Genomic DNA, 19,269 nt, shown 5'->3' with positions numbered 1-19,269 from the left:
GTACTGTAGCAATAGCACAGTAGCTAACGACGACACTGCTGATTGGACAGCGGACATCAATCAGCCCGCCCACATTGGTGAGACACACAATGGGTGGATCAATTATCCCAACATTGAGACAAGGTTTGAACACCAAAGCTTATTTCATTCGGTCTGTGGTTCGTAGGTGGTAAAGTTTGTACAATGAAGGGTTTGTATATTGAGGTGTCTCTGTACACAAATCTATCTAAAGAGGAATTTTCCAATCTTGCCTCATGTCTCTTTATTTAACCTCTCACGCCCGACAGTCTGGTGTTGCATGGACTAATGATCTCTTTTGTTGGTTTCTACGGCAGGAGTTTTCAGAACAACCTGAAGACGTACAAACTGTTGGCTCATCGCAAGCCAGAGTCTGAACTTCCACACGTGAGTGACACAACATGTCCTGACATTCATTTGCTAGAGATGAGGTAGAACCTGGAGTAGTTCAGGGAGGGAGGAAACTTCCAGGGAGAACATGCAAACCCCAGAGAGCTTGAAGCCGAGATTTGAACCCGGAACCTTCATGTTGCGAGGCAGGCACTGCTGTGTTTGTCATTTGAAAGCCAAGGCCTGGTCGGTATTGACCGCAGCGGTGGATCAATGACCCCTTGGTTCCGTGCTGAGAGGTGGACTTGTTCATGTGGACTGTTGGAGCAGCTGAGACAGGAAATCGGTGAAGTGTGGAGGCAACAATGCCAGACTGGTGCTGGGGGCTCCCAGCAGGGGTTAGCATCTCCTGGATGTGTGCTAATGATCAAGGCAGGTGGAGCGTGCACCTGGGGGGCAGAACATGCTGTCTTTATTGATCCATTCTCCAGTGCCTCAGTCCTTAGAAGCAACCCTTTGCTGAAATGAGTTTGTGATTCATCTAAAGTGTGGTCGTGTGTTTCTTTGCTGTGCTTCGTACGCCCTTAGAGCAACTTCAACGTGGCGGTGTTGAACGTGGGCGCCCCCGCGGCAGGCATGAACGCGGCTGTTCGTTCAGCTGTCAGAGTGGGCATCTCGGAGGGACACAAGATGTTTGCTGTCAGTGATGGATTTGAGGGCTTCTACAAAGGTCAGGTAAGTACTTGACTGCATTTTTGTGGGGAATTGACCTCATCACCAACTTGACAGTACATTTTTATGTTGGAATGGAAATGAAACTAAAAAAACATGTGAATGCACATCACCTGCACTGGAAAGAATTAGGATCACATGATCAGATGTATTATTAGATATTATTATTAGATCATGCAAGTCAAGGTTGGACAATCTTCATTTGGTTTAGCACCAAATTGTACCACTTTATAAATGCGGTGGAACCTGGATTCACGGATTCTTGAACAGGGTTTGTAAATAGAAAAGTTTGTATATTGTGGCAAACTTCTCCGTAAGGAACAATATAAACATGAATATAGGGATGATACTCGAAACCGGTTTTCCCGGTTGTTTGATAAGAAAAGAACCGAGTCCTCGGACTCAAATCCCTTTTTGAGAACCGGTACCCGTTATCGAGACCACTATAGTAAAGGAAAAGAGTTGATTCTTTATTCGAATCCCGTCCCGACCAGAAATGCTCCGTGGGACATCACAAGAAATGACGTCACGTAGCTCAGTCATTAGGCGCAGATAGCGAAAGCAGGAAAACAATGGACGGGAAAAAGTGCTCCAAGGTGTAATAAAGTTCAAAACAAAAGGTATAATCCATCGAATAACTTTACTGAGAGATTTTAGCAGGGTAAAACACATGACGGACACTTTTACGACCAACCGGAAACATAGCAACCAGGCTAGCAACGCACCTCCTTTACGGCAGCTGTCACAACCTTCTTAAAACAACCGCAGCACATACATATATATACAACATATCTCCCTTTTTTAACTTTTGTTTTTCTTTCCTTGTAAACGTTACAAAATCACACTGTATATGTGTTGTCTGTCTAATTATAAATAATGCAGACGAGGCGTGTTGGCTGAGTACTTGATGTTTACTTTCACAGCGTGGCAACATGCAACACTTTTTGGGTCTACCGCGCAGGCTCGTAACTCCCGTTGCATGCTGGGTAGTGTAGTTGTTATATTCTCTAGCTCATAACATTTTTCCCCCATAAAGAAATAATGTTAACTCAATAAAGTGTATTTCTTTTTTTAGCTTTAACTTTTCATTTTTTAGCATTGTAACCACATTTGCAAACAACTTTTCTCTTCATAGAATTTTCTTTCAATAAAGAAATAAAGTGCAAAAATGTCAAAGCATCATAACAAACAGTTATGTTCCAATAGCAGCAGAAGTGCACTTTTTGGAGAGCTGTATTATTTTCAGTTTTGTGCCCAAGGGACTGATTTTATTTAACACTATATTATTATTTATACACCTATAGTGATCACAGAGACAGCTTGTTTTTGTGTTACTGTATATATTTGTTTCTCTGAAAAATCCCACTTAATATACTTTGGGTAACAACAGTCAATATTTATTTATTTTATTTTATTTTTTTAGGTGGGTAACAGTCAATATTTACTTATTTATTAGATTTAATTTTTTTATTATATAATAAAAGTGAGCTTTTGTTAAACCAAATAATGTGTGTTTTTTTTCCATATACAACAACCTATCTGGACTCCATAAGAGAATCGATAAGGAATCGGTTCGATAAGAGGATTCGATAATAGGCTCGAACTCGATAATTTCTTATCAAACATCATCCCTACATGAATAATGCGTTCCAAGTCCACATTTCAACTTTGCATCTTGCAAGGACGCGTCCATGGAAACAAACTAGCACCTGTGACTACATATCTACTTAACAAACCATCGTATTTGATTATTGTCCTGTTGTCAAATGTACTCTGACACATTTGTGTACAACATACACAAGAGGAGACATAGGCAAGGCAACTTTATTTGTATAGCACTTTTCATACACAAGGCAGACTCAAAGAGCTTCACAGACAAGAAAGTGAAATGAAAGAAACTAAAAGCAAAATTAAAATGCAGACAATAAAAATAAAAACAGTGCGGACGTTAAAAGTTAAAAGATTAAAAGATTTAGCTGAAAGCGAAGGTGAACTTAAAAGTTTTCAGTCTAGTTTAAAAGTAGTCAGAGTTGGATAGACATAGAAGGACCTTTCCTGACAAAGTATCATTGACTCTGACTTTTGGTTTGTTACACATTGAAGTATAAATAGTATCAAGATAATACTTCAATGGGAAATACTAAATGAATAAAGTATATTAAAAATGTATATCAAACAAACCTTTAACAAAGTGATCACTGCAAACTCGTGTGTTCTACGACTTTGCTCCCTTGGACTGGAGCGTGTGCTACTTTTGTCGTCGTCTTTCGTAAAATCTTGCACTCTTCCGCCCTTTTTGTTTTCCTCTCCAGGAACTGTGAAGAAACTTTTTTTTGCAATTTGAGGGCATTTTTCTTCTAGAAAGGCTAAATTGACAACAGACGCTGCTCAACCACCACACATTTTTAATGAGCCGGACATGATGTCATTCAAATCCAAGGTCATTTCTTCTCTCCAAACCGTCTCCAACTGCTTTGGTGTCACGATCTGGTGAGCCCAGGAGGCAGAGAATGCAAGTAAAACCAATGTATTTCTCACAAAGAACAGACAGTCTCAGAGGAAGAATGATCCAGCACTGAAGGATGGACCCAGGTGGAACTAAATAGAACTAATTAAACATGTGTGCTGACAGGAGATGGAACAGAAAGTAAAGGCGCTGCAAATCAAAGAGACCAAACAGGAAACGCTGACAAAACAAGAGCACCAGGGCAGGAAGTGATTCTAAACACAGGAAAACCCAAACATAACCAAACTGTCAGTAGCAATTCTGACATTTGGTGTATGAAACATCCTTTTCATGTTGGGTGATGTCAGAAAACCGGCTGACCCAAAGAAAATGAGCGTAATAGATGACTCCCCTTGTATAGAAAATGTGCCAACAACTTGCTTTGGTGTGTTTAGTCGAGTGAACCTCATGAATGGGAAAGACAAGAATGTCAGAAAGTCAGTGGTGGATCGATGTGTTGTGTGCCCTCAGATCAAGGAGATCAAATGGGCTGACGTTGGAGGGTGGACAGGACAGGGAGGATCTCTGCTGGGAACTAAAAGGTAAAGTCCAACTGCAAATGAAAATGGAATGATTTGTCAATAACCCAATATTAACCCATGGGGATGTTTTCTGCCCTAGAACACTCCCCGCAAAGCATGTGGGCAAAATAGCCGAGCAGATGCGAACACACAACATTAATGCACTGCTTGTGATTGGGGGATTTGAGGTATGTCTCAAACTTAACTTTACTTATCTAGCAATGTTGAAACAATATAGTACTTAGGGGTGTCCCAATACCGATATTGGGGCCTTGGGTATTTGCACTGGATACACTTCCTGCATTATTGTATTGTCAAAGTTTATTTGTAGAGCACCTTACAAGGGCTTTATAGGACAAATAAGTTAAACACAAGTAAAACCAGGCATATTAAAACAGTAAACACAATAATTATAGTGTGAATGTTAGAAAAGGCTTGATCAAATACATTTACTCAAACAGAGAACATGGCATGAAAAACACTAACCTATTTACCCATTTACTGTACGCTGTCTTTAGGTTGAAGTGGAGTGGTAACTGTTTTTTGGCAACTCGTAGCCACGATAATGAATGAATTTAGGGCGAATGATGCGGACACGTTTGTTATTGGTCACTTTCAAAGCGACTGCCTCAGAGACTTTTTATGGGCAGCACGGTGGCACAGGGGTTAGTGCATGTGCCTCACAACACCAAGGTCCCGAGTAGTCCTGAGTTCAATCCCAGGCGCGGGATCTTTCTGTGTGGAGTTTGCATGTTCTCCCCCCTGACTGCGTGGGTTCCCTCCGGGTACTCCGGCTTCCTCCCACCTCCAAAGACATGCACCTGGGGATAGGCCCCTCCCACCTCCAAAGACATGCACCTGGGGATAGGCCCCTCCCACCTCCAAAGACATGCACCTGGGGATAGGCCCCTCCCACCTCCAAAGACATGCACCTGGGGATAGGCCCCTCCCACCTCCAAAGACATGCACCTGGGGATAGGCTCCTCCCACCTCCAAAGACATGCACCTGGGGATAGGCCCCTCCCACCTCCAAAGACATGCACCTGGGGATAGGCCCCTCCCACCTCCAAAGACATGCACCTGGGGATAGGCTCCTCCCACCTCCAAAGACATGCACCTGGGGATAGGCCCCTCCCACCTCCAAAGACATGCACCTGGGGATAGGTTGATTGGCAACACTAAAGTGGCCCTAGTGTGTGAATGTTGTCTGTCTATCTGTGTTGGCCCTGCGATGAGGTGGCGACTTGTCCAGGGTGTACCCCGCCTTCCGCCCGAATGCAGCTGAGATAGGCTCCAGCACCCCCCGCGACCCCAAAAGGGACAAGCGGTAGAAAATGGATGGATGGAGACTTTTTATGCAACATAGTTGTTTATATTAGCTGTTAGCTCCATTAGTCGACCATCTTTACCTTTTGTACATAACCACAAAGACACACCTCAAGCTGGCAACGGTCTGCTTGTACCCGCGCGTGTAAATGAAACTGGTATAAAACGTCTTGCCAATATCCGGGACACCCCTAATAATAGTGATGAAAGATGGTTTATTCTGCTAAATCCAAAAAGGGGATTAGACTCATCGACAACATTTGTGGTTGATATTATTATAATATTATAATGCTATGGAACTGTCAGAGAAATACTTTGCACTATGTAGATGTACAGATAATAATTGTTCATTTGGAAGCCGTGTCATGCAATCCCTAATTAGTGCTCATCAGCTTGTCTTTGCTGTGCTGTGATCAATGAGAGAATGTACAGTATGTAGAGTGGTTTCAGCCTTCCTGCTCTTGTCCGTCGTGATAGGCTTGGCTCCTCCCCTTTGGCACCTCCCACTTTAATGTTTTCCCTTCCTGGCGGCAAGTAGCGCTGCTCCCCCCCACCCACCCCACTAAAGCCCTGGACTCTGACCTGCAGGCCATCCTGTCACTGCTGGAGTTGCTAACGGCGCGCGAGAAGTATGAGGAGTTCTGTGTGCCCATGGTCATGGTCCCGGCCACGGTCTCCAACAATGTGTCGGGCTCAGACCTCAGCATTGGCGCTGACACGGCTCTCAATGCCATTACTACTGTAAGTCACGGCCTGGCAGACGGAATAGAGGCGCACACAGACACACACGTTGATCTGGGAGATGTTCCTACAACATGCCATCTGGAAACAGTACTCACTCCTCTAGATCAGGGGTGCCCAAACTTTTTCACTTGGGCTAAAATACTGCATGTAAAATAACCAAGTAATTGGATATTATGTGAACGTTCATTTGTTTACTTTGGTGAGGACCTCCTTCAAGTTGTATAATCAATCAGAAATATCAACCTCTGAGGAAGACAAGAGTTGCAGCTGAAACCGTCAGGTACGGAAGTAAACCATACTTGCCAACCCTCCCGTTTTTAGCGGGACAATCCCGGTATTCAGCGCCTCTCCCGACAACCTCCCGGCAGAGATTTTCTCCCGACAAACTCCCGGTATTCAGCCGGAGCTGGAGGCCACGCCCCCTCCAGCTCAATGCGGACCTGGGTGGGGACAGCCTGTTCTCACGTCCGCTTTCCCTCAATATAAACAGCTTGCCTGCCCAATGACGTCATAACATCTAGTGCAGGGGTCACCAACGCGGTGCCCGCGGGCACCAGGTAGCCCGTAAGGACCAGATGAGTAGCCCGCTGGCCTGTTCTAAAAATAGCTCAAATAGCAGCACTTACCAGTGAGCTGCCTCTATTTTTTTAATTGTATTTATTTACCAGCAAGCTGGTCTCGCTTTACCCGACATTTTTAATTCTAAGAGAGACAAAACTCAAATAGAATTTGAAAATCCAAGAAAATATTTTAAAGACTTGGTCTTCGCTTGTTTGAATAAATTGATTAATTTTTTTACTTTGCTTCTTATAACTTTCAGAAAGACAATTTTAGAGAAAAAATACAACCTTAAAAATGATTTTAGGATGTTTAATGGCATATACCTTTTTACCTTTTAAATTCCTTCCTCTTCTTTCCTGACAATTTAAATCAATGTTCAAGTAATTTTTTTTTTTTATTGTAAAGAATAATAAATACATTTTAATTTAATTCTTCATTTTAGCTTCTGTTTTTTCGACGAAGAATATTTGTGAAATATTTCTTCAAACTTATTATGATTAAAATTTTAAAAAAAATATTCTGGCAAATGTAGAAAATCTGTAGAATCAAATTTGAATCTTATTTTAAAGTCTTTTGAATTTCTTTTAAAATTTTTGTTCTGGAAAATCTAGAAGCAATAATGATTTGTCTTTGTTAGAAATATAGCTTGGTCCAATTTGTTATATATTCTAACAAAGTGTAGATTGGATTTTAACCTATTTAAAACATGTCATCAAAATTCTAAAATTAATCTTAATCAGGAAAAATTACTAATGATGTTCCATAAATTATTTTTTAATTTTTTTCAAAAAGATTCGAATTAGCTAGTTTTTCTCTTCTTTTTTTGGTTTAATTTTGAATTTTAAAGAGTCGAAATTGAAGATAAACTATGTTTCAAAAATTAATTGTCATTTTTTTCATGTTTTCTCCTCTTTTAAACCGTTCAATTAAGTGTAAATATCATTAATTATTAATAATAACATAGAGTTAAAGGTAAATTGAGCAAATTGGCTATTTCTGGCAATTTATTTAAGTGTTTATCAAACTGGTAGCCCTTCGCATTAATCACTACCCAAGAAGTAGCTCTAGGTTTCAAAAAGGTTGGTGACCCCTGATCTACGGCTTTTAGAGAGTAGAGTGCACAACTGCGCACACAACAAGGAGACGAAGCAGAAGAACGAGGAAATTACAGACATGGCGACGCCGTCGACGAGCAAGATGAAGAAATACGCTTACAAGTTCCAAAACGAATGGAAACAAGAATTTCAGTTCATCCAGGACAGTTTGAAGGGGAAGGTGTATGTTGCCTGTACATTTTGTAGAACAGACTTCTCCATTGAACACGGTGGCCGAAATGATATACTCATCATGAACGGAGAAGTTAAACAGGACAATACTGCCATCTAATGGATAGCCACCGGAACACTGAAATTCAAGTATTTCTTTTATTTATATGTAAATAAAATAAATATATATATATATATATATAGCTAGAATTCACTGAAAGTCATGTATTTCATACATATATATATATGTATATATATATATATATATATATATATATATATATATATATATATATATATATATATATATATATATATATATATATATATATATATATATATATATATATATATATATATATATATATATATATATGTATGAAATACTCGAGTTGGTGAATTCTAGCTGTAAATAACCACGCCCCCCCACCCCCTACCCCCCACCTCCCGATATTGGAGGTCTCAAGGTTGGCAAGTATGAAGTAAACACACAGGTCTGGCCAGAAGAATAACAAATTGCATAATTTTTTGAAGACCTAATGAACCTCTTTGGTAGCTACAAGTCGCCAAACATGGCTAAGTGTGGAGAATGTTTAGCATTTTTCCCATCGTGCTTTGTGGGTGTAATTTAGATTTTTGTCTTTATGGTGAACGGACGACTTTTATAGAATCCACATGTCTGTTCACATTTTGTGTTGGTTGGATTTTTTTTTATATCATGACTAGGGAAGGTTGTTTGCATTGGGTCATATAAATGCATAACAAACTCGGGAAAAACTTGTGTTGTCCACTAGATGGCGACATAATAGTAGCACCGAATTTGTTAGACTTTTAAAATGAATCTCCCCCGCGGGCAAGATTCCTGACAAAACCCATGACGTCTCATGGTCCAATTTGAAGAGGTGGCGGGCAGTAGTTTGGACACCCCTGATCATTATGCCCAGGACTCCCTTCTCTCTTAGGTAAGTAGTGCAGTGACAACATTGAGGCTGCCTGTCCGTTAGTGTTGGAAGCATTCAAACGGAGGCTGAAGCATGCTGATGAAGTCTGTCGCTTGCAATTCATGCTACATTTGAAGCATTTTTCCATCTTTTTTTTTGCCCCCCATCTGCCGCATTTGCACGCCCATTTCCTTTATGCGTAAGCGGGCCAGTGCTTGCCACCAAATATGTCCGTCAGCTTGTTTCTGAAGGCATTACTGAGCTGGCCGAGCCCCTCCTTGTCTTCTGCGCATGCGACCGCCATCCACTCGACTTTTTCGTCATCCGCTCCTTTCTTCATTCACCATCGCCACTCTTTGCCAAAGGGAAGCCATAGCTGCGATGACATACAAAGAGCCGGAATGGCAGATTCCATCTCCGAAAGACTGAGCAAGGTTCTAACTTGTGTTGAAACACTGCCGCTTCAGGCGCTTGAGAGTCTGCTGCAGCTGTACGAGGCACGCGCTACCTACCAGGAGTTTTGCATCCCCATGTGTATGCTGCCTGCCACCATAAGTAACAATGTGCCGGGTTCAGATCTAACCATCGGTGCAGACACGGCCCTCAATGCCATTGTGGAGGTAAGGCAGTGGAACCGCCAATGTGGTTATTCATGAGAATGATCTGCAGCCATCAAGCTGTCACATGTAGGAGTTCTTCAAAGATATATACAATGTTGTTGAAATGTGTAAGCTGTGTGAGCACAATCAACTGTGAGGCCATTTCAGCCAATCAGAGACCAGAAGGAAGTCATTTAAACTCAATCGGGTACAGTGCATCCGGAAAGTATTCACAGCGCTTCACTTTTTCCAAATTTTGTTGTTACAGTCTTATTCCAAAATGGAATAAAATATTTTGTCTTGAAAATTCTACACTCAATACCCAATAATCACAGTGTGAAAAGTTGCAAATATATTAAAACCCCCCAACTATGAAGTCATATGTACATGAGTATGGACAGCCTTTACTCAATACTTAGTTGATGCACCTTTGGCAGCAATTACAGCCTCAAGTCTTTTTGAACACCTTGTCACAAACTTGGCACACCTATCTTTGGGTACTTTCAACCATTCCTCTTTGCAGCACCTCTCAAGCTCCATCAGGTTGGATAGGAAGCGTTGGTTTTCATCCAGGATGTCTCTGTACATTGCTGCATGCATATTTCCTTCTATCCTGACTCGTCTCCCATGCTGCCACCACCATGCTTCACTGGTATTGGCCTGGTGATGAGCGGTGCCTGGTTTCTTCCAAACATGATGCCTGGCATTCACGCCAAAGACTTCAATCTTTGTCTCATCAGACCAGAGAATTTAGTTTCTCATGGTCTGAGAGTCTTTACAGTGCATGTTGGCAAACTTGCTACCAAGAAATGGCCACTCTACCATACAGGCCTGATTGGTGGATTGTCCTTCTAGAAGGTTCTCCTCTCTCCACAGAGCAATGCTGTAGTTCTGACAGAGTGACCATGGTCTTGGTTACCTCCCTGACTAGACTCAGATGAGTGTGAATACTTTGCAGATGCACTGTACATACCGTAGTAGGGGTGTGACCTCCTAGGCAGGTCACCTTTTAATTCCATTACAATTTGTGGTACTGCGATATAATTACGAAATATTACAGATTTTGATGTATCTTTTTTCCCATTCAGGATTATTGTTTGAACAATTCATATTTGCATTAGATAAAATAAACAACAATACTGTTAGAACAATGCATATTTGCATTAGATAAAATAAACAACAATACTGTTTGAACAATGCATATTTGCATTAGATAAAATAAACAACAATACTGTTAGAACAATTCATATTTGCATTAGATAAAATAAACAACAATACTGTTAGAACAATGCATATTTGCATTAGATAAAATAAACAACAATACTGTTAGAACAATGCATATTTGCATTAGATAAAATAAACAACAATACTGTTAGAACAATTCATATTTGCATTAGATCAAATAAACAACAATCAGAACGCTCCATTTTCTGCAACAAAACGCTGCTCTTATGACATGAAGTCTGATACAAAAACCAACATTCATTTTTCAGAATTATAAAATACTTTCAAACATAATCCTTTATCATTAACTTATAACTAAAAAAAGTAATTTTATAGGTTTGATAGAGCAGCAGCCTGTCAGTAATATTAGTGGCGTCCATTTGTCCGTCTGGACAATGAAAAGATTGTTGATCAACCAACCCCTCGTCATCCTTCATGTCCCGGTAGACCATTCTAAACTACTATACAGTCTGCGCCTTGAAACTGTCCGCACAACTTTTTTACGTTCCGGCAAACTTGCGAGTGCTGCGGTTGTGTTTTATGATTTTATCTGGGAGAAGAATACATTTTTGAAAATGTTCTAACCGATGGAGCGTCACAAGCCGCATCGCGATGCCTGGAATAATCAGTGTTGGCGCACGCCGAGGAAAATATGAAAAATCAATATTCCTTTATTCCAAAAATTAATACAGGTATTATTAGGCCAAAATACAAAAATGTGCATTCATTGTTTTAAGGAAATAATTTCTCAACATGAAATCATCTCACACCTATCAACTCAAAAAATATTGCATTTTATTTCTCTTCACGCTAACGAAATGTATCACTTTTTGTGTGTCCCTCGTGCTGTTACTGACGTTTTCCTTTATGTTCATGTAGGACTCAAACTGACTTAAGTGTGGCTCCTCCTTGAAACAAAAGCCGTGCATTTCTTTTTCACTCTGCCCTCAAATGAGTGGGTTTGCCCTGTCCAACATGGCTGCCCTCAGAACAACGCACACACATGAAGACCTGATAAATGATCATGCGACGCATACATCTTTAATCGCCTGTGAGAAGAGCGACACGTGTTTCGTGTAAAAGTCTCCAGCGATGCAAGAAATTGTGGCGGTCCAAATGTATCCGTGGTAGGTGGCCACGTAAATGCGTGTCGGCCATGTTGCGGTACAACGACACAAGTGCCCCATTCAACGATATTCTTAAGGATACAAGCTCTCTCCACTGATTGTTAAGCCTCCCCGCCGCTAGGTGGCGTAGCGAAATCCCACCGTGAAACCCGTAAGATCCGACCAAAACACCTGCTCCTACTCGCTAGCATTAGCATTTGTGTTTTCCCAACAATAAGAACGAAGGTAGTGAGTGGGCTGAGAAGAAGTGGATCATAAATATTAGATTGTAGCCGACTTGATGAAGCAGTTGGAGTGGAGCACAGCTGGTCTGCACCACACCCAGGCAGAATGAGTGAATAACGCCGGCCAAAAGCATTCAAATCATTTCTGAACAGCAGACATTTATCCATGTGATAATAGAGAAGCTGTTGCTAATGTGTTTGATGGAGAAGCAGCTCCAAAGAGATACCATAAAAGTCTGTACTTTATTACTTCAAAAAGTTGTTTTTGGTATATTATTATTTTTTTTTTAATACATCATTTCTTAAAAGTTTGTTTGTACTTTTAAAAGGCATGTAACAGTTCTATGTTAAAATGGTTGTTTTTAGGGGTCCGGGCGTGATTTGATTTCTTATTAATTTTAAAGGGAATTTATTAGGGCTGTCAAGGCGCGAGCACAAAGGAAGGGTGAGACGTTGGAGAAGACAGAAGCTGAGAGTGTAAAAGTAAAAGCAACTCGAAGCTGCAAAACGTGAAATTTGAAGACAAGCTATTTCGACGTAAATGGAGTGCTTACCAAAATAAACCGGAAAAAATATCCCTGGCCAGCTGGATCAAAGAGACAACTGTCCGTGGAGTGAGTCACTTTAATATTGATCAAAGATTGCTAACCTACTCAGTGGCCTAGTGGTTAGAGTGCCCGCCCTGAGATGGGTAGGTCGTGAGTTCAAACCCCGGCCGAGTCATAACAATGACTATAAAAATGGGAGCCATTACCTCCCTGCTTGGCACTTGGAATTGGGGGTTAAATCACCAAATGACTCCCGAGCGGGGCCACCGCTGCTGCTCACTGCTCCCCTCACCTCCCAGGGGGTGAACAAGGGGATGGGTCAAATGCAGAGGACAAATTTCGCCACACCTAGTGTGTGTGTGACAATCATTGCTACTTTATCTTAACTTAACTTTAACATTAGCTGCATTGCTAGCTACCAAGAACAAGCCGATTTTTACACGTTAGATCGAAAAGAAACGAAACCCCTTTGTCTTAAGTTAAAGTACCAATGATAGTCACACACACACTAGGTGTGGTGACATTTATTCTCTGCATTTGACCCATCCCCTTGTTCACCCCCTGGGAGGTGAGGGGAGCAGTGGGCAGCAGCGGTGGCCGCGCCCGGGAATCATTTTTGGTGTTTAACCCCCAATTCCAAGCCTTGCTGCTGAGTGCCAAGCAGGGAGGTAATGGCTCCCATTTTTATAGTCTTTGGTACGACTCGGCCGGGGTTTGAACTCACAACCTACCAATCTCAGGGCGGACACTCTAACCCAGGGGTCACCAACGCGGTGCCCGCGGGCACCAGGTAGCCCGTAATGATGAGTAGCCCGCTGGCCTGTTCTAAAAATAGCTCAAATAGCAGCACTTACCAGTGAGCTGCCTCTATTTTTTAAATGTTATTTATTTACTAGCAAGCTGGTCTCGCTTTGCCCGACATTTTTATTTCTAAGAGAGACAAAACTCAAGTAGAATTTGAAAATCCAAGAAAATATTTTAAAGACTTGGTCTTCACTTGTTTAAATAAATTCATTATTTTTTTTATTTTGCTTCTTATAACTTTCAGAAAGACAATTTTAGAGAAAAAATACAACCTTAAAAATGATTTTAGGATTTTTAAACACATATACCTTTTTACCTTTTAAATTCCTTCCTCTTCTTTCCTGACAATTTAAATCAATGTTCAAGTAAATTTATTTTTTTTATTGTAAAGAATAATAAATACATTTTAATTTAATTCTTCATTTTAGCTTCTGTTTTTTCGACGAAGAATATTTGTGAAATATTTCTTCAAACTTATTATGATTAAAATTCAAAAAAATTATTCTGGCAAATCTAGAAAATCTGTAGAATCAAATTTAAATCTTATTTCAAAGTCTTTTGAATTTCTTTTAAAATTTTTGTTTTGGAAAATCTAAAAGAAATAATGATTTGTCTTTGTTAGAAATATAGCTTGGTCCAATTTGTTATATATTCTAACAAAGTGCAGATTGGATTTTAACCTATTTAAAACATGTCATCAAAATTCTAAAATTAATCTTAATCAGGAAAAATTACTGATGATGTTCCATAAATTATTTTTTTAAGTTTTTCTCTTCTTTTTTTCGGTTGAATTTTGAATTTTAAAGAGTCGAAATTGAAGATAAACTATGTTTCAAAATTTAATTGTCATTTTTTTCGTGTTTTCTCCTCTTTTAAACCGTTCAATTAAGTGTAAATATCATTAATTATTAATCATCAAAATTCTAAAATTAATCTTAATCAGGAAAAATTACTAATGATGTTCCATAAATTATTTTTTAAAGTTTTTCTCTTCTTTTTTTCGGTTGAATTTTGAATTTTAAAGAGTCGAAATTGAAGATAAACTATGTTTCAAAATTTAATTGTCATTTTTTTCATGTTTTCTCCTCTTTTAAACCGTTCAATTAAGTGTAAACATCATTAATTATTAATCATCAAAATTCTAAAATTAATCTTAATCAGGAAAAATTACTAATGATGTTCCATAAATTATTTTTTAAAGTTTTTCTCTTCTTTTTTTCGGTTGAATTTTGAATTTTAAAGAGTCGAAATTGAAGATAAACTATGTTTCAAAATTTAATTGTCATTTTTTTTTGTGAGTTGGCATGGCGACGTGACTAACAGTCCAAACACCTTGAAGACAAGTGAGGGACTAACATTGCATCTGTGCCCGTGTCAGACCTGCGACCGCATCAAGCAGTCGGCCAGCGGGACCAAGAGGCGCGTGTTCATCATCGAGACCATGGGGGGCTACTGTGGCTACCTGGCCACCGTCGCTGGCCTGGCGGCCGGGGCCGACGCCGCCTACATCTACGAGGAGCCTTTTGACATCAGAGACCTGCAGGTGATCTTCTATGCTACTTGCTGGAAGTGGAACAACATGAGACTAGTTTCACAATGTTGTCTAATTCAGTGTTTTTCAACCTTTTTTGAGCCAAGGCACATTTTTAGTGTTGAAAAAACCGGAGGCACACGACCAGCAGAAATCATTAAAAAACAAAACTCAGTTGACAGTAAAAAGTCGTTGTTGCAATTGTTGGATATGAATTTAAAGCATAACCAACCATGCATCACTATAGCTCTTGTCTCAAAGTAGGTGTACTGTAACGACATGACTTATTTAGAGTTTTTTGCTGTTTTCCTGTCTGTTGTGTTTTAGTTCTTGTCTTGCGCTCCTATTTTGGTGGCTTTTTCTCTTTTTTTTTGGTATTTTCCTATAGCAGTTTCATGTCTTCTTAAAAGCGATATTTCCCACATCTACTTTGTTTTAGCAATCAAGAATATTTCAGTTGTTTGTATCCGTCTTTGTGGGGACATTGTTGATTGTCATGTCATGTTCGGATGTACACTGTCTTTGCTCCACAGTAAGTCTTTGCTGTCGTCCAGCATTCTGTTTTTGTTTACTTTGTAGCCAGTTCAGTGCATAGCCTTCCCTACGCTTTAATGCCTTTTCTTAGGGGCACTCACCTTTTGTTTATTTTTGGTTTAAGCCTTAGACACCTTTTTACCTGCACGCTGCCTCCCGCTGTTTCCGACATCTACAAAGCAATTAGCTACTGGCTGCCACCTACTGATATGGAAGAGTATTACACGGTTACTCTGCCGATCTCTAGACAGCACCGACACTCAACAACAACACATCATTTGCAGACTATAATTACTGCTTTGCAAAAAATATTTTTAACCCAAATAGGTGAAATTAGATCATCTCCCACGGCACACCAGACTGTATCTCACGGCACACTAGTGTGCCGCGGCACAGTGGTTGAAAAACACTGGTCTAATTCATGTGCAGCAGCAAGAAGAACATACACAAGCCAAAAGCAGGGGAAGTTGTCACGTTGTGTAAATGCTAAATAAAAAGAGAATACAACAAATCCATTTCAACTTACTGTATTTTCCGCACCATAAGGCGCCCCGTGTTATTAGCCGCACGTTCAATGAACGGCATATTTCGAAACTTTGTTTACCTATTAGCCGCCCCGTGCTATTAGCCGCACCTACGCTACGCTAAAGGGAATGTCAACAAAACAGTCAGATAGGTCAGTCAAACTTTAATAATATATTACAAACCAGCGTTCTAACAACTCTGTTCACTCCCAAAAGGTAATGTGCAAATGTGCAATCACAAAAATAGTAACACTCAAAATAGTGCCGAGCAATAGCAACATCAATAACTCAACGTTGCTCGAACGTTAATGTCACACGACACACAAAATAAACATTTAAAGCTCACTTTCTGAAGTTATTCCTCATCCACAAATCCATCGAATTCTTCTTCTTCGGTGTGCTTCACTTGTTTTTTGACACCATCTGTGATGTGGACGCGCATGCAGTCGTAGATCAACAGGAACGGAGCTGCGTGAAAAAAAAGTCACCCGGTCTCTTCGCGTAAACGTCTATCAACCACTCGCTCATCTTTTCTTCATCCATCCATCCCTTCCAGTTAGTTTTTATGATGACGCCGGCTGGAAAGTTCTCTTTTGGCAAGGTCTTCCTTTTGAATATCACCGTGGGTGGAAGTTTCTGGCCGTTAGCATGGCAAGCTAGAACCACGGTGAAGACGACTTCTCATTCCCTGTGGTGCGAATATTCACCGTACGTGTTCCCGTTGTATCCACAGTGCGGTTCACGGGAATATCAAAAGTCAGTGGAACCTTGTACGCGTGTCTCTTAGTAGGAGACATTTTGTGGTCTTTACAGAAACACACAAATGAAATGAAACGTAATATCCGCGCGCTTCTTCTTCTACGGGGGCGGGTGCGGTTGCTTACAGTAGAAGAAGAAGCGCTTCTTCTTCTACGGGGGCGGGTGCTCACCTTGGCGGTTGCTTACAGTAGAAGAAGAAGCGCTTCCTCTTCTATGGGGCGGTTGCTTACAGTAGAAGAAGAAGCGCTTCCTCTTCTGTGGGGGCGGTTGCTTACAGTAGAAGAAGAAGCGCTTCCTCTTCTATGGGGGCGGTTGCTTACAGTAGAAAAAGAAGCGCTTCCTCTTCTGTGGGGGCGGTTGCTTACAGTAGAAGAAGAAGCGCTTCCTCTTCTATGGGGGCGGTTGCTTACAGTAGAAGAAGAAGCGCTTCCTCTTCTATGGGGAAAAAAGATGGCGGCTGTTTACCGTAGTTGCGAGACCTAAACTTTATGAAAATAAATATTAATATTAATCCATATATAAGGCGCACCGGGTTATTAGGCACACTGTCAGCTTTTGAGAAAAATTGTGGTTTTTAGGTGCGGCTTATGGTGCGGAAAATACGGTATATTCAATTGAATAGACGACAAAAACAAGATATTTCATGTTCACACTGAGAAACTTTCTTATTTTTTGCAAATAATCCTGAAGTTACAATTTAATGGCAGCAACACATGTCAAAAAAGGCATTTTTACCAGTGTGTTACATGGCCTTTCCTTTTAACAACACTCAGTAAAGGTTTGGGAAGTGAGGAGACACATTTTTGAAGTGGAATTCTTTCCCATTCTTGCTTGATGTACAGCTTAAAGGCCTACTGAAAGCCACTACTAGCGACCACGCAGTCTGATAGTTTATATATCCATGATGAAATCTTAACATTATAACACATGCCAATACGGCCGGGTTAACTTATAAAGTGACATTTTAAATTTGCCGCTAAACTTCCGGTTCGAAACGCCTCTGAGGATGACGTATGCGCGTGACGTAGACCGGGGAACACGGGTATGCCTTCCACATTGAAGCCAATACGAAAAAGCTCTGTTTTCATTTCATAATTCCACAGTATTCTGGACATCTGTGTTCGTGAATCTGTTTCAATCATGTTCATTACATTATGGAGAAGGAAGCTGAGCAAGCAAAGAAGAAAGTTGTCGGTGCGAAATGGACGTATTTTTCGAACGTAGTCAGCCACAACAGTACACAGCCGGCGCTTCTTTGTTTACATTCCCGAAAGATGCAGTCAAGATGGAAGAACTCGGATAACAGAGACTCTAACCAGGAGGACTTTTGACTTCGATACACAGACGCCTGTAGAGAACTGGGACAACACAGACTCTTACCAGGATTACTTTGATTTGGATGACAAAGACGCAGACGTGCTACTGTGAGTATGCAGCTTTGGCTTTTTTTTGCGTATGTACGTAACTTTTTTAAAATATATAAGCTTTATGAACCTTGGGTTAGGTGAACGGTCTTTTGGGCTGAGTGATTGTGTGTGTTGATCATGTGTTTGAATTGTATTGGCGTGTTCTATGGAGCTAGGAGCTAGCAGAGGAGCGAGCATAACACGTACCGTACCTACGTGCGCGTCACGTTCGTAACTTTTTTAAAATATATAAGCTTTATGAACCTTGGGTTAGGTGAACGGTCTTTTGGGCTGAGTGATTGTGTGTGTTGATCAGGTGTTTGAATTGTATTGGCGTGTTCTATGGAGCTAGGAGCTAGCAGAGGAGCTAGGAGCTAGCATAACAAACACGCAGGTGTTATTATGCAGGATTAATTTGTGGCATATTAAATATAAGCCTGGTTGTGTTGTGGCTAATAGAGTATATATATGTCTTGTGTTTATTTACTGTTGTAGTCATTCCCAGCTGAATATCAGGTACCGTGAGTATGCAGCCTTGGCTGCTAAACATTCGATAACTTGACCGTATGTGCGCGTCACGTACGTAACTTTTTAAAAATATATAAGCTTTATGAACCTTGGGTTAGGTAAACGGTCTTTTGGGCTGAGTGATTGTGTGTGTTGATCAGGTGTTTGAATTGTATTGGCGTGTTCTATGGAGCTAGGAGCTAGTAGCTAGGAGCTAGGAGCTAGCATAACAAACACGCAGGTGTTTTTATGCAGGATTAATTTGTGGCATATTAAATATAAGCCTGGTTGTGTTGTGGCTAATAGAGTATATATATGTCTTGTGTTTATTTACTGTTGTAGTCATTCCCAGCTGAATATCAGGTCACCCCCGGCTCTCACAGCATCTTCCCTATCTGAATAGCTTCAACTCCCCACTAGTCCTTCACTTGCACTTTACTCATCCACAAATCTTTCATCCTCGCTCAAATTAATGGGGAAATTGTCGCTTTCTCGGTCCGAATCTCTCTCACTTCATGCGGCCATCATTGTAAACAAT

At 40.6% G+C, this 19,269-nt stretch overlaps 1 protein-coding gene across 5 annotated transcripts in view; it reads left to right on the top strand.

Moving 5' to 3' along the window:
* LOC133629702 (ATP-dependent 6-phosphofructokinase, platelet type-like) overlaps window positions 1-19,269 on the top strand; it is a 70,343-nt gene that overhangs the window by 33,428 nt on the left and 17,646 nt on the right. For 2 of the 5 annotated variants that reach the window (XM_062020611.1, XM_062020609.1), the window contains exons 12-17: window positions 336-405; window positions 937-1,083; window positions 4,058-4,128; window positions 4,208-4,295; window positions 9,412-9,564; window positions 14,849-15,013. In XM_062020611.1, the coding sequence (XP_061876595.1) occupies window positions 336-405; window positions 937-1,083; window positions 4,058-4,128; window positions 4,208-4,295; window positions 9,412-9,564; window positions 14,849-15,013 (694 nt within the window). Of the gene's footprint in view, window positions 1-335; window positions 406-936; window positions 1,084-4,057; window positions 4,129-4,207; window positions 4,296-6,021; window positions 6,175-9,411; window positions 9,565-14,848; window positions 15,014-19,269 lie in introns of all 5 variants that reach the window. The other 3 variants (XM_062020612.1, XM_062020610.1, XM_062020614.1) reach the window with 2 other exon arrangements.

This window comes from Entelurus aequoreus, linkage group LG15 (assembly GCF_033978785.1).
Source record: "Entelurus aequoreus isolate RoL-2023_Sb linkage group LG15, RoL_Eaeq_v1.1, whole genome shotgun sequence".
NCBI classification, from domain to species: domain Eukaryota; kingdom Metazoa; phylum Chordata; class Actinopteri; order Syngnathiformes; family Syngnathidae; genus Entelurus; species Entelurus aequoreus.
This window is presented reverse-complemented; position numbering and strand designations above follow the sequence as displayed.